Source organism: Raphanus sativus, chromosome 4, assembly GCF_000801105.2.
Source record: "Raphanus sativus cultivar WK10039 chromosome 4, ASM80110v3, whole genome shotgun sequence".
NCBI classification, from domain to species: Eukaryota; Viridiplantae; Streptophyta; class Magnoliopsida; order Brassicales; family Brassicaceae; genus Raphanus; species Raphanus sativus.
The window spans coordinates 39,844,128-39,859,409 of record NC_079514.1 but is presented as its reverse complement, the minus strand read 5'-3'; the positions used below and the strand labels follow the sequence as shown (position 1 = coordinate 39,859,409).

The following is a 15,282-nucleotide window of genomic DNA, read 5'->3' as shown; positions in this document are numbered from 1 at the left end:
AGAAGATACACACAAAACATGGATGACGACGAAGTTAAAGCTTCCTTTGACTCTCTCTCAATAAAAGCAGCGAAGGCCAAACCTTCAGAAAACAAAAAAAAAAAATTGAAAACATTTTCGAGAAGAAGACAGAGAGATGGGTATCTTGTCTGATGACGTCGTGATAATCAGACAGTCGGAGAAAGAAGGCGACCCGAGCGTTATCACCATAAACTGTCCCGACAAAACTGGTCTCGGTTGCGATCTCTGTCGTATCCTCCTCTTCTTCGGTCTCAACATTGTCAGAGGAGGTAAAAAACAAAAGGAACCAACTTTATGCTTATTTTTGTTTTTTTCTTGTGATCTGAAAGTGTTCGATGAAATGCCTCTGTGAAAAAAGATGTATCAACTGACGGAAGATGGTGTTACTTGGTGTTCTGGGTGATCGGGAAACCGAACACGAGATGGAATCTGTTGAAGACGAGACTCGTGGAGGCGAGTCCTTGTTTTGCTTGGGCCTTTGGTATCTCAAGATGTTACCTTTCTGACTCTGAGGAGTCTCAGCCTCCTGATCTTTACTTGTTGAAGCTAGCTTGTTCTGACCGCACAGGGCTTCTATATGGTTAGCTTCTTTACTCTGTTTTTGTTCAATATGGAATTCAAGATTTGATATTAAGACTTTGTGTTGTTGTTTCTGTATTGGTTAGATGTCACGGAGGTTCTTTACAAGCTTGAGATTAACATTGAGAAAGTGAAGATATCTACTACTCCTGATGGCAAAGTTATGGACTTGTTCTTTGTCACAGACACTAGGTATCACTCACATAGTCATAGATCCTTCAATACAGTGTTCTAAAAATTGGTCTAGGCGGCTATCATTGGTTCAATACATAACTCTGAAATAGAGTTTTTGGTTTGTTTTATGTAAAGGTGTGTTCTTGTTCTTGTTCTTTTCAGAGAGCTATTAGGTACGGAGAAGAGGAGGGACGAAGTGTATGAGTACTTGAAAGATGCCATTGGAGATTCAATGATGAGCTATGACATTGAGATTGTTGGACCTGAAGCCACAGCTCACTCTCCGGCTGCTTCCTCCTTTGCAGAAACATTGTTCTCCTCGTTGGGAGAGCGTCCAAGTGGGCTACACACTTCAAGCAGTGTGTCAATTGCAGTTGACAACACTTTAAGCCGTGCTCACACGCTTATTCAAATCACTTGTCAAGATCACAAAGGCCTTCTCTATGATATCATGAGGACCTTCAAGGACTTCAACATCCAGGTTTGTGCTTATATATATGCTCAGGGTCTATGATATTAACATGGGACTCATTTTCTTGAATCTTTGGTTTTTATGAGCAGATCTCATACGGGCGTTTTACGATCAAACGAGGAAAGAACTGTGAGATAGACTTGTTCATCGTGCAATCCGATGGTAGGAAGATCCTTGACTCAAGCAAGCAAGATGCGTTGGTTTCTCGTCTGAGAGCAGAGCTGCAGCAGCCTCTGAGAGTGGTGATGATGAACCGAGGTCCTGATACCGAACTTTTGGTGACAAACCCTGTTGAGTTATCAGGAAAAGGACGGCCACAAGTCTTCCACGACATTGCACTTGCACTCAAGAAGATCAACACCTGCATCTTCTCGGTATATATAATAATCACATCTCATACGAACAACAGACCTATGTTAGTTACCATCTGATTCCCATGAATAAATGTGTGTTTAATTAGGCTGAGATTGGAAGACACTTGACGGGAGACAGAGAATGGGAGGTGTACAAAGTGTTGATCAACGAAGAGGATAGCTTACCGGTCTCGAGAAGCAAGATAGAGGAACAAGTGTGGAGTACTTTGATGGGCTGGGAGTGAGACTTTAAGAAACTCAGGACCATTAGCTGACCTTGAGACACATAGCAAAAGAGTATATGACTGTAAGATTGTGAATTAATGATAAAACCGGATTTTCTATAACGTTTGCAAATGTGTAAATATGGTTAGAAGTGTGCTTTTATGTTAATGAGAGATAGGATTTGTGTAAGTTTTGTAAATGAGAGTGTGGTTCTGTAGAAAGGAGAAGCTAAGCCAAGTCTTTGTACTTGTATTGTTGTGCTGAGAGAGATCTTTGTCATATATATAAAGGAAAATGGTCTTTGAGGAAACTATCTGGAAGCTGACCACAAAGCTTGTTTTGGTAATAAGATAATATCTTTTATCCAAAAATGTAAAAATGGCAAAGAAAGGTGGAGCGATGCTAGCTGAGGAACCACCATGGCGTGTTTCATCAGTAAGAGCAGTGCCTAGAATCAGTCGTTCAACCGGTTCTTTGTATCTCTCAAAATCCAGAGACAGATTGCGCCATTGGCCCATTGTCCTCATGAAGCATCCCAATCCGGTGGGAATACTTTAGTCTGCAGGACTTGAATGTGTTGTTCCGGGTCAAGTCATGCCTCTTCGAGTTCTTGGTGTTAAGGTTTACCACTTGTTGATTATACTCGTATCATGTGTGCAAGTATCTGAGTTGAACCCTGGTCTAAGTCATGTTGCATATAGATGGTCAAATATGTATTTAAGTAGTAATGAAATGTTGAACGCATTGGTTCATTAGCATTTGATTGTTTTTTGAATTGTTTACCATGTAGATGGCCTATGATGTTAAGAACAATGATCCCATAAACATGGTTTGACATAAATAACACGCCTGCTTATTAACATGCCATTGGCTTAACAAAAACATTGTTGAGAAGTGACATATGACTTTAAGATAATGACGGAGAATATGAGAATTTTAAAATAATGACGGAGAGATGTTAGGCACCGGCCCATATGAATTAGAATTGTCAACCATTTCTCTCCACAAACCAATAACTCGTATATGCAAATACTTAGCTTCTTTCAGAATGATCCATATTTTTTTAAAAAAAAATTGTTTCTAAAAGATTCATATTTTATATTTTCAATATTTTTAATAATAGAAAATTGTAAACTTCAAAAACATTAATTATGTTTACTGAACTTTGATTGATTAAAAATTATAGAAATAACTAAACACATAAAAAATATATTTATGTTTTTTTTGAGAATTATATTTAACTGCTCCACAAAGTTATGATTTATGTTTATTTTCCTCACTACAGCTTAATTTATATATAAGATGTAACTATTCAAAGTTTCACTTATAATAGTTCATCAAAATTCGTAAGGATATCTCCCCACAGCGCTGGTGAAGACTGAAGATTCTGTAAATAATTGGAAGAAGAAAACAAAACAAAAACAGAAGAGAGTGGAACCAATCACCAATAATTTCATGCAATGTCACTTCTCGGCTAATTTACTTTTTAGCAGATAGCGAGAGCTGTCCTCCTCTTTCACGGTCCATTTTTCCATTGGCCTTGTCCCACATGAGAATCGGTATACCATATTGTTTAGTTATGACAAATTTAACGATTCTGACATCTATTTGTGCCACAAAGTGGTTACTTAATGCCTTGATGGTCGTATTTATTCTGTATAGTATCAGTAATACTTCGATAAAGAATTGCTAGAACATTACGACACGTAGTACTCAAAATTCCAAGAAAATGAACTACTAGAGAATAAAACTATATATCATTTGCGTGATCATCTTCTTTTAATCAATTATTTCCGGATAACTCGATTATATATATCACCCAGTAATTTTATTGTTAGAACGATAGTAAACATTAGAAGCTGTTCGATTTTGGTCTAACTTTCAATTTAGATTGAATTCTATATTTTGATTTTGTGTGTAAGCAAAGTTTTGTGTTTAGTTCATGTGGCCGACCTCTTCTACCTAATAATATCAGACATGTAAGAGCCGTATGGATGACAAAATGTGCCATGACTCATGAGTGTACTAGTACAGACAGAAAAATTGACGATGGGAAATAAATTTCTAGGGAAAAGGGAAAGAGAAAGCTACAGAATGTTAGGTAATAATCCCATATGACTGCACATGGAAATCGAGTATTATTTACACTATAATAGACAAGAAAACGTACGTGTATACTGTAATAGACAGTAGAATCATCGACCATTATTCTAGCTTCAATTATTGCATGCTTTCTTTTGTGAAAATGATTTATAAGCTTATTACAAAAATAGAAGAGAAAATGAATCTACATGGCGAATATAATCTTTTTTTTTTTTTTTTGCTAAAAGCGAATATAATCTTCAGGTTATCCTTTAACCTAATTTTAGAAAGTATTGATCACACTGGAAGGACACGGTCTCCACAGACCACAGTCCACAATATATATATGAAAGTATGAAACCTATAATCTTTTATAAAATATCATATATAGACTTACGATGTTTCGAATTTCATCAATATATGATTTTCGAACATAGAAACATTTATGGAACTCATTTCAAAATTTCATGATTAATAATGCATGATTGAAAGAATACTAAGAAAGAGGCCAACAACGGTGCCTGCGTATTCACGTGCTTCTGACCATCCTTATCCATCTAGCCAAAGATTTTGAATATATAATTTTTTTTTTTTGTAAATTAAGATTTTGAATATATAATTGCGAAACCGAAAAAGATTCTAGCTAGTTTTAGAACTTAGCATGCGAAACACAAAGAACAAATATGCCACAGTTTCGGAACATAATGATAACTAGATTTTGATCCGCGCTTCGAAAGCGCGGGTATTATTTTTTACTTTTATGAAATATATTATTTGTTTGTAGATATTGAATGTATTTATCTTAGTGAATTTTTTTTAAAATAAATTTGACACATAGATTATCTATGGTAAACTATGTGCTTCTCTGGTTTTGTTTTATTCTCTTTTCAATCAACATATTTATTTGACTTGTTGTTAAAATAAATGATTTTAGAACGCAACTGTACAATAGTTTTACATTGATATTTTGTTTAAACAATGTGACTTATTACTATATCAATTAAATATTTACATTATAATTAAAACTAAATTTTGACTCGCACGGCCGTGCGGATGTATATTTCAAAAATATATTGCTATTTATTTTTGTGTCAATATCAAAATTGGATAAAAAATTCAAATCTGAAGAACCGAACTGATCACGATCCGAAAGAGTAATACCAAACCCGAACCAAAATTGATTAAATATCCAAATTATTCAAAATTTTGATATTTAGACAACTGAAACCATAACCAATTCGAACCGAAGTATTTTAAATATCAAAATGTATCCGAAAAATATTTATACACTTATATATATTAGTTATTTTTAGTTTTAATGTATATTAAAAACGCCCAGAACATATATGATATTTTTAGGTTGGTTTAAATATTTGAAAATATATAAAATAGTCTAATATAAATATCTAACATAGTGGAGGTACACTCAAAACACCAAAAATATTTAAAATAATTATTGATTTTTGATCTAAAATTTAAACCAAACCAATTTATATGTTAAGTTTACGTATTCTGACATATGTTATTCAGATTTATATACAATATTTTATTTTATTTATAGATTTTAAAAAATTCAAATTATATAATGAATTTAAAAAAAATTAAATGGGTTATCCGAACCCGCAAAGATACGAATATAATTTGAACTGAAATTTAGAAATATCTGAATGGAGCTGAAATCATTGACCTCAGAAACCCAAAACCCAAGCAGATCTAAAACGAATCCGAATGGATACATGAATGTCCAACCCTAGTCATAATTCGAACTGGAATTTAGAAATATATAAATGGGGATGAAATCTTTGACCCTGGAAACCCGAAACTCAAACATATCCTAAACGAACCAGAATGGATACTTGAACGCCCAGCCCTAGTCACTATTATGTATCATATATATGTCATCATATAATTAATTGTATTGGTTCATCATATAAATAATAGAATAGCCCTTCGACGTCAGAAAAAAAAAAGGTCCATCATATAAATAATCATATAAGTAATAGTATTTTATATGTACAATCTTATAAATAATCATATATATTATATTCTTACAGTTTAATGTGAAATATAAAAACCACAATTTAAATTGGTATATAAAATTAATCTTTTGTTGTATTTTTCTTATATATATATATATTGAAAACATTTTTTTAAAATGGTTATTGGAATATATTTTAGTAAAACTAAAATTTTGAATATGTGCATATTTTAAATCAATTTTTGATATAAATCAACTTTAAATTATTATTTTGATTTGAAATATGAATATAAAATTAAAAAAAAAAATATGATTATTTTAGACAAAACAATGTTTTTAGGTAATTAGATTAGTCCATTTTGTATATTTTAAAACTGATATAATGGATTTCCAATTTTTATTAATAACATAAGCCATTATTTTCTTCTTCTTGACATAATTTTATCCATGTTTCAAAGTTTCAATATTTTGCATTATTTTTCTATGAATTATTATTAATTTTATGATATTTTTTTTGAAACTTGAACTCTTGAAATTTTTATATTTGACTAAACTAAATAAGGTAATAATACTGTTTTTAAAAATTGTTTTATATAATATACTATTTATATTTCAGTTTATGTTTTTATTTTCACCATAAAGAATTGTAAATAAAAATAAATGTAAATATAGTGATAGAATTGTAAAAAAAAGAAATATAGAAAGAAAGTTGTTTAATTTGTTATAAAAACAATGGCTAAATATTTAAATAAAAAAGTATTAAATGTGTTATTCTTGTTTCTAAGCAATTCTCATTTATTATTAATTTATTGAAAATGCAATGGCTAAATGTGTAAATAAAAGAAAGTACACATCTCTACTATATATGTTGCCAAACATATCTCATTTATTCCACTATCCTTGTTTCCAAACATCTCCAATTTGTACTTCAACTTTAATAATATAGATGAAAACATTAGCCAACGAGGGATAAATTAAACCTTTTTATCGAAAATGTTTTTATCTAAAACGTTTACAAGATGTTTACAAGATGTACATCCGGACGATAACCTTTTTATCGAAAATGTTTACAAGATGTACGTATTATCATAATGTTGGTGGTTGTAGACTGATATTACCAAACGATCAAAAACATGGTACTACTAGAAATTTCATGTAAAACCTATATCATTTCGTTGGTTTGTGTTTCTCTGACAATTAATATAAACATATGATGTATTTGTAATTGGTTACGCATTCAACCTTATATAAAGCTCGCTCGTATGAATTATTTTTGAGGTTAATTTGTTTTACAGCGTGTTATCAAAATGGTATAGAAAATTAGAAATGGGTGATCGTTGATTCTGCTTTTTAACCATAATGATTAAGTTATAGCCACGGTTCAGACAGAAAGAAGTGAATACCAATCAAAAGCTCTCACGCGACTAAATAGGCGAATAGGGTTTCTTTCCTTGCCGCCGCCAACGGAGTAGCCTCACGTTCTCCGGCGAGAACTCTCTCTGCCTCTCTCTTCTTCGCCTCTCCATGTCGATCTCCGCTCCATCTCCGGTGATTCCCCCTACCCCCGTCCCTCCAGATTTATTGTTCCTCCGCCCTTTGTCAGATCCCGTCGTCTGCTCGCTTCCTCCGCTCCCTTCGGCTGAAGGCGAGCAACCTCTTCTGGTTTCTCCTTCTGGAGCAGAGGTTCGTGCTTTGTCTCCGGTTCCGTCTCTCGCAGAGGTTCCGTCTTCGTCTCCGTCTCCGGCTCAGACTCCGGCTCCCGCGGTGGTTCCGTCTTCGTTGAAACCCTCCTCTTGGGTCAATAAAGCCAAATCGGTTTTTCAACATTTGGTTAAAGTGGCCTCCCCTTCCGTTTCAGTCGATGGAATTCCGTCTATTCAGGCACCGGACTCGATTACACTTGTTTCTTCTACCACCTGGAAAGACTATTTGGTAGCCTTTTTTCATGGGCGTCCCCCCTCTCCAGCAAAGGTTTTCTCAGATTTAAATCCTATATGGGGGAAGAATGGGAACATTTCGGTAAAGCTTCACTCTAAGCGTTCGTACCTGATCTTCATCCCTTGTCCAATTATGCGTCAGTGGGCTCTTGACATTGGTTTCTGGCACTCTGGAAATTGCTCTTTCACAGCATTGCTTTGGCATCCTTCAATTAACCTCTCTGATATGAAGCTTTTACACGCACCAGTATGGGTCCTCTTCAAAAAGGTTCCCGTAGAACTTTGGTCTCTCTTGGGTTTTAGCACTATGGCTTCTGCGGTGGGATTCCCCGTTCACTCCGAGTACCCCGATGTGAAGCCTTTCACCAATGGAGTTGTTAAGCTTCGTGTGGTCATAGAGTTAGAGAAGCCACGGCCGTCTGTGGTTCGTGTGACAGACAAGTTAGGGAACTCTGTTTACCTTCCAGTTGAATTTCAGAAAATCCCTCCCAAATGCAGTGCATGTGGGGACTATGGTCATCTTCGCTTGCGATGCCTGCAGCCTCTCAAGAAGCCTTTACCTGTCTCGAAAGACTTCCCTGCTTTTACAGGTGTCATGACTCTTGATCCAGAGGCAGCATCTGCATCTTCTCCAACGCCACCCTCCCCTGTAGCTGCTAATTCTCCTCCATCAATCGGTAGCTTTGGATAGAAGACTCAGGTCTCTCCTTCCTCATCCTCTCAAAAAGGGCTAGGACGTACTCTTGCGTCTCCAGTTGCTCCTAGTTCTCAAGTCAGGAAAAAGGCAGCTAGAGCAAAGAGTTTGCCTCCAAACCTGTATCTTGGATCGGATTACTCTGCGTCTTCTGGTTAGCAGTACGTTGCAAAGCGTTCTGAAGCCGTGCAAGGAAAAGAGGTCCCTTCTCATGAAGTGGAAAGAAATGCGCCGGTTACAAATGATAAGTTTGCGGAAGAAGAGGAGTTAATTGCAGCGGCTCAAAGCATTCTTCGTGATCGACTTGCTGCAATAAACTCAGAACCTCCAGAGCACTCTACTGTTAACTCCAGGAAGCATGCGAGAAGGAAGCTTCGTCAGAAAATTTATTTGATGACGAGTTGTTCTGATAGTGAGAACTCCATCTCTGTGGCTTCCGTTTCTAAGAATACAGCGGATAATTTTGGCTTTGCTTCTGATGATCAAAGGCGCTCGCGTCCTGTTCATCCTAAAGAAGCCTAGTGCACAACACTGCCCCTTTTTGTCTCTCAATGAAGAGTTTTTTTTGGAATGTACGGGGCCTAAACGGCAGGGAAAGACAATCCCTAGTTATTGATTGGATTCGGCATAACCGGCCTCTACTAGGCGGTTTTTTGGAAACACATGTGCAGCAGGAAAATTTGCTAGGCGTTATGAATTCGGTGGTTCCTGGCTGGAGGTTTGAAGGGAATCACTCTTTGGAAGCTAATAATGGACGCATAGTGGTGGCCTGGGATCCATTATTGTCAGTAATAATCTTTTACTCCTCTCCTCAGCTGGTTCTTTGTGGAGTCTACAACCCTCAAACTAGACAGTCCTTTTCAGTAGCATTCATCTATGCTCGTAACCTTCGAGAAGAAAGATTGGAATTATGGGATAAGATCAGAGAGCTAGCTCAATCCAGAAACCTTCACGATACACCATGGATTCTCCTTGGGGATTTCAATCAAGTTTTATCTTATGATGAGGTTTTCTCGAGCTCTCCGTCAAAGCTTTGTCCTCGGGGAATACAAGAGTTCTCAGATTGTTTTGAGGAAAGCGAGCTTTTTGATTTGGCCTTCAGAGGTTGTTTCTTCACATGGTATAACAAAAGCGATTCAAATCCTAAATCCAGGAAGATAGACAGGGCTTTAGTGAATGAAGCTTGGGTGGAGCGATACCCTGACTCTTATGCTTTCTTTGATACTCCTGGTTCGTCTGATCATACGCCTTGTCTAATCCATTTAGCAAATCAGTTATCTCCGAGGAAGTGTCGGTTTATCTACTTCGATATGTTCTCAACACATCCGGAGTTTCAACATCTTTTGGAAGATGCTTGGACGGCGGCTGCTATTCCGATTTCCCCTTCGGCTTCTCCCATGAATGCTTTATATCAAAAGCTTCGTGCTGCTAAGATGTATTGTAAATCGATTAATAGGAGCAGTTTCAGTAATATCCAACTCAGGGCAAAAGAAGCACGCCAGACCTTGGACCAAATTCAGTTGAGAGCTTTGTCTGATCCGTCACTTCAACTTTTTGAAGATGAATCTGAAGCTAGAAAATCTTGGATGTTCTTTGCTGCTGCTGAGGAATCCTTCCTGCATCAAAAATCTCGGGTTCGATGGCTTACTGTTGGTGATTCTAATACGGGAGTTTTTCACAAAGCGGTCAAATCAAATCTATCGAAGAATGTCATTCACTACTTGCTCGACCAGTTGGGGAACAAGGTCTTTGACTCTGCTACCTTGAAGACAATGGCTTCTCAATTCTATGAAGATCTTCTTGGCACATCGAACTCTAATATTGCTCCATATTCGGTAGAAGATATCAGAAATATTCACCCATTCTGGTGCTCTGACTCGCTTGCAGCTCAGCTTACAGCTCTTCCTTCAGACGTAGAAATCAGAGAGACCGTGTTTGCTCTGCCTAAGAATAAAGCTCCAGACCCCGACGGGTTTTCTGTGGAGTTTTTCGTTTCTTCCTGGGAGTTGGTTGGCAACGATCTAGTGGCAGCGGTTCGTGACTTCTTTGTCAACCCTTGCTTATCTAGGCAGGTGAATGCCACAGTCATAGCTCTATTGCCTAAAGTTCCAGGTGCAGCAAACCTTTCGGAGTTTCGACCTATCTCGCTGTGCAATACAGTTTATAAGGTCATTGCAAAGATTATTGGTGCTCGCCTAAAGAAGATAACTCCTTTGGTGGTGCAGCGAAACCAAGTTGGGTTTATTAAAGGGAGGCTATTATGTGAAAACGTTCTTCTTGCTTCAGAACTGGTTTCTGATTTCAACACTCCGGGAGACACTACTAGAGGCTGCTTGCAAATAGATATCACGAAGGCTTATGACAACGTGGATTGGTCTTTCCTCCTGAATATTCTGGAGGCTTTCGATTTGCCAGAAGTCTTTATTCTTTGGATCAAGACCTGTATTACATCGCCGCATTACTCTGTAGCTTTCAATGGGGAGCTTGTTGGGTTTTTCCCAGGGGAAAAAGGTCTTCGTCAAGGTGACCCTATCTCCTCCTCCCTCTTTGTTATAGCTATGGATATTTTGTCTAAGAACCTAGACACCGCTGTTCGTGATCATCTGTTCAACCCTCATCCAAAAGGTCGTTATCCCCTCATCACCCATCTTTGTTTTGCGGATGACATGCTCATTTTCTTTGATGGGAGTGAAGAATCGATAGCTGCTATTATCAGTGTTCTCAATTCATTCTATATGGGATCGGGACTCGGTTTAAATCTAGCAAAAACTGGTCTTTTTAGGGATGGGCGGAACACACAGGCTACTAAGGAGTTGGCATAACGTTTTGGTGTTACTCCGGGGTCTCTACCGGTTCGGTATCTGGGCGTGCCATTGATGCCTAATAGACTTACCAAGCTCGATTATCAGCCTTTGGTCGATAGAGTGAGGAAAAAGATATCTTCTTGGACAGTTCGGCATTTGTCATTTGCGGGGAGACTTACTTTGATTCAGTCTGTCCTTTATGGTATGTTTAACTTCTGGGCTTCGATCTTTCAACTTCCCAAAGGATGCATAGATGCTGTGGAGCACTTGTGCAATGCATTTCTGTGGAGTGGAGGACCAGACTCAGCCAGAGGAGCAAAGGTTTCGTGGGAGTCCGTTTGCACCCCCAAATCCGCGGGTGGTCTCGGTCTGCGCAGATTAGAAGCTTCTAATATTGTCTTCGGTTTGAAGCTCATCTGGTTACTCTTTGCAGCGACCGGATCGTTATGGGTAGCCTGGATCAATGAACATTTAATAGCTGATGATGAGTCTATTTGGACCATGAATTTTGATAACTCTGGATCTTCTATTTGGAGGAGGTTGATGAAACTCAGGTCTGTCGCTAGGCCTTTCGTCTTCTGTCAGATAAACTCCGGCTCTGAGGCCTTCTTCTGGCACGATGATTGGACCGGTCTTGGCTCGTTGAGCTCCATATCAGGGCCAGATGGTCCTCGTGTATTAGGCATTTTATCTACAGCCCGCGTCTCGGAAGTTATCTCAGGGGATTCTTGGCTTCTACCAAGAGGTCGTCATCCGATTATTCAGCTTATTAAAGCTTGTCTTCCCATCAGTCCTCCTGCCCTGTCGCCGGATATTGCTGATACCTTCCTTTGGAGGAACAGTCCCGATTCAGAACCCGGTCGTTTTTCTGCCTCAAAGACATGGGAGACCTTATATCCATCTCCTCCTTCTGTCCCTTGGAACAAGACAATTTGGTTCAAAACCAGAATTCCCAAGCATGCCTTTCTTTCGTGGGTGGCAACTCTAAATAGACTCCCAACGAGAGACAGGTTGCAGCAGCGGGGAATGAATGTTGCTTCAACTTGTCTTCTTTGTACTGTCTCTGATGAGAGCAGAGATCACATTTTCTTTGACTGCTCATATTCACAAGAGGTCTGGACCAGATTCTTTGTTGCGCCAGCTTTCTCACCTCCACAAAGTTTTGAGAGCATCATCGCTTGGTTACCTTCCGCAGCAGGTAACACGAAGGTCAGGGATATTTGTCACTTGTTATTTCAAGCTATTTTATATGTGCTGTGGAAGGAAAGAAATGGGAGATTGCATACTTCAACTACAAAGCCATCAAGGGTCCTCATCAAAGAGATCAGTGTTATTATTAAAGCAAAGTTGTTTGGATCGTGCGAGAGGGGTCTCTCGGCACCGACGATTACAGCACTCTTCAACATCTCACGACTCTTATCTTCAACTATGGTTTCACCACTTCAACTCCTAGCGGAAGTCTCAATCAAGGAAATCGTCGTAACTGCAGCCCTGCTTCACATGTGTTTCTTATAATTAAAGCTTGCCTCCAATCTGTTGTCTTTTAAATTATTTGCTTCAGTTCTTGTTCAAAACAATGTCCTTCTTAGAGATGGAATAAAGAAATGGAGTACTTGCAAAAAAAAAAAAAATAATAATAATGATTAAGTTATAACCTCAGGAAACATATTATTGCTATTTCCGTCTTTGTTAGTTCACATGCTTTACGAAGTGCGAAAATACAGCGTCACCAAAGCCTTAGTCACTATTGAATTGTGACTACTAGCCTCGGTTAAGTGACTCAGTGACCCTAGCTGCAATTTGATTTTTTTTTACTCCTTCACTGCAAAACGCTAGGAAATAAATCTTTCAAATTTTTACATGCGAGTTTATACTGTACACATGTCTCTACAAAGATACGACAAATTAAATAAATGTATAGATATGATAGCCACAAAGGATTTGACAATGTGTAGAAATATGGGATACAGTGAGCATGAAGATCAACTATACCAGCAAGTATCCTGATTATATCTTGATTATAAAAATATGTCTTTAGTGTAGTGGTTATATAGTCATTTTTGTTAAAAGAAAAAAAAATCCTGATTATGAAAACATAGTTTATACGTGCTTCAGATTCATTCAACGATCACCCATTTCTATCATTTAAAGTCTAGTTAAGGCTTCAAATTATGCTCATTTAAGGGAAGAAGATGAATGAAGTATTTTAAAGAAGAAAGCCATTTTAAAAGAAAAATTATATATATATATATATATATATATATATAACTATAGCTGTTACTGTATGTGTTAGACGTTAACTAATATACTGAAACTCGTATCAAAGTTTCCAAGGTATTTAAATTGTACCCTTAGCACCAAAATAGTTATATAGGATAAACACTTGTTATCATTAATATAAGTTAGTATTGTACATACATAGTTTGCTTTTGAACAAAAAACATTCATAATTGTTTTCTTATTTTCTAAAAATTCCATCATAATCAAATCACATATATATGTCTAGTATAATACCTTATTTATTTTAGAGTATACAACTACCCCATTTAAGCAAGTCTATGGATTTAAGTTAATGTCTTAATAAAGTGACAAGGACATATTCAAAATAGACGAAATGGCACAAAGCTTAAGATGAGATAGATACATAATTCACAATATCTGCAATTACAACTCTGGAAATCAACAGAAAAATGATTAATCTGAAAAGATCCAACGGTCATAAAGCCATGCTGATGCGAAAGTACACAAAACGGAAAAAGCATTAAAACTCAAAGACGACAAATCAAATTACACATGAGAGAAACAGAGAGATTGATTCAGTAGTCGGTGGTGGGGAGCTGTTCGTGGGTGGTGTTGATGAAGAAAACCTCGTAGATGAGTCCAGCGATTCCACCGCCAATAAGAGGTCCGGCCCAGTAGACCCAGTGGTTGTTCCACGACCAGCTTACCACAGCTGGTCCGAAGGCCACGGCGGGGTTCATGGAGGCTCCGCTGAATGCTCCTCCTGCTAAGATGTTGGCACCGACGATGAAACCGATTGCGATGGGAGCGATTGTTCCAAGACTTCCGTTCTTGGGGTCGACGGCGGTGGCGTAGACTGTGTAAACAAGCCCGAAGGTCATCACGATCTCGAAAACCAAAGCGTTGGACACTCCTACCCCGGCGGAGAGGCCAAAAGCCGGCACAGCCTACAAAAAAAGTTCAAAAAAAAAAAGTTTAATTAGTTACTTGGCAGAGAAGTTAGGGCAAAAAGAGGTGAAAGTACAATTTTATTACAAAACCTATAGAATTCAGACCAAACCCAACGGGAACATTAGTTAATGTCTTAAATTAAAATAGAAGGGTGAAAAGGTAATTATGCATACCAAACCGCCGGTGGCGAACTTGAGGAGGAGACAAGCAACGACTGAGCCAAGTAGCTGGGCAATCCAGTAGAGTATACCACGGAGGAGAGTGATGTTGCCACCTACAAAAGCGCCAAAAGTGACGGCAGGGTTAACGTGTCCACCGGAGATGTTGGCGCCGACGGAGACGGCGACAAAGAGTCCAAAAGCGTGCGCCAGTGAGGCGGCTACGAGGCCGGCGGGAGTGGTGGCACCGTTTTCAGTGAGCTTGTTGAAAGCCATTCCTGAGCCTGAGCCGGCGAAGACAAAGATCATAGTTGATATGAACTCAGCCAACGCCGCCTTTAAGGCGTCGGGGCGGGTGGCTTCATCGGGACGGCCAACGGCGATGTTTCTGATCGGCATGATGGGAGGAAGATGGAACGGCTGAGATTAAATGTTGTGTGTGTTAGAAGAGAGTGAGATGGTTTTTTTGGTCTACTCTCTGCTCATACTTATATCTGAGGTGGCGCCACTTTTGTGACTGGTTACCGGTTGGTAAAATTATTTTTGAATGAAAAAATATATAAGAAATTTGGTTGGAGGTTATTTGATTGGAGCTGGTGAGATTTAAAATTTG

General features: G+C 38.1%; 3 protein-coding genes across 3 annotated transcripts; 2 read left to right on the top strand and 1 right to left on the bottom strand.

Moving 5' to 3' along the window:
* Positions 1-2,592, top strand: LOC108848968 (ACT domain-containing protein ACR10). The gene is made up of 6 exons (XM_018622439.2): positions 1-290; positions 380-601; positions 687-792; positions 937-1,255; positions 1,336-1,620; positions 1,707-2,592. Exons 1-6 carry the CDS (start codon positions 137-139, stop codon positions 1,842-1,844), a joined length of 1,224 nt encoding a protein of 407 aa, XP_018477941.1. The 5' UTR covers positions 1-136; the 3' UTR covers positions 1,845-2,592.
* Positions 2,593-7,408: 4,816 nt separating this feature from the next.
* LOC108850976 (uncharacterized) lies at positions 7,409-8,512 on the top strand. Its single transcript, XM_018624416.1, has one exon. The coding sequence runs from the start codon at positions 7,409-7,411 to the stop codon at positions 8,510-8,512; it is 1,104 nt and encodes a 367-aa protein (XP_018479918.1).
* Positions 8,513-13,925: 5,413 nt separating this feature from the next.
* On the bottom strand, positions 13,926-15,140 carry LOC108855471 (aquaporin TIP1-1). The gene is made up of 2 exons (XM_018629310.2): positions 14,685-15,140; positions 13,926-14,507 (listed from the first exon to the last, which is right to left on the bottom strand). The coding sequence occupies exons 1-2, from the start codon at positions 15,066-15,068 to the stop codon at positions 14,136-14,138; spliced, it is 756 nt and encodes a 251-aa protein (XP_018484812.1). The 5' UTR covers positions 15,069-15,140; the 3' UTR covers positions 13,926-14,135.
* Positions 15,141-15,282: the final 142 nt, after the last annotated feature.

What these genes read in the sequence shown, in the direction of transcription:
- LOC108850976 (XM_018624416.1), top strand. Translation starts at nt 7,409, where the DNA reads ATGTCGATCTCCGCTCCATCTCCGGTGATTCCCCCTACCCCCGTCCCT.
- LOC108848968 (XM_018622439.2), top strand. Translation starts at nt 137, where the DNA reads ATGGGTATCTTGTCTGATGACGTCGTGATAATCAGACAGTCGGAGAAA. An exon ending in TTCTTTGTCACAGACACTAG is followed by an intron (nt 793 to 936) that starts GTATCACTCACA and finishes TGTTCTTTTCAG; the next exon opens with AGAGCTATTAGGTACGGAGA. An exon ending in TCAACACCTGCATCTTCTCG is followed by an intron (nt 1,621 to 1,706) that starts GTATATATAATA and finishes GTGTTTAATTAG; the next exon opens with GCTGAGATTGGAAGACACTT.
- LOC108855471 (XM_018629310.2), bottom strand. Translation starts at nt 15,068, where the DNA reads ATGCCGATCAGAAACATCGCCGTTGGCCGTCCCGATGAAGCCACCCGC. An exon ending in AGTTCGCCACCGGCGGTTTG is followed by an intron (nt 14,508 to 14,684) that starts GTATGCATAATT and finishes CTTTTTTTGTAG; the next exon opens with GCTGTGCCGGCTTTTGGCCT.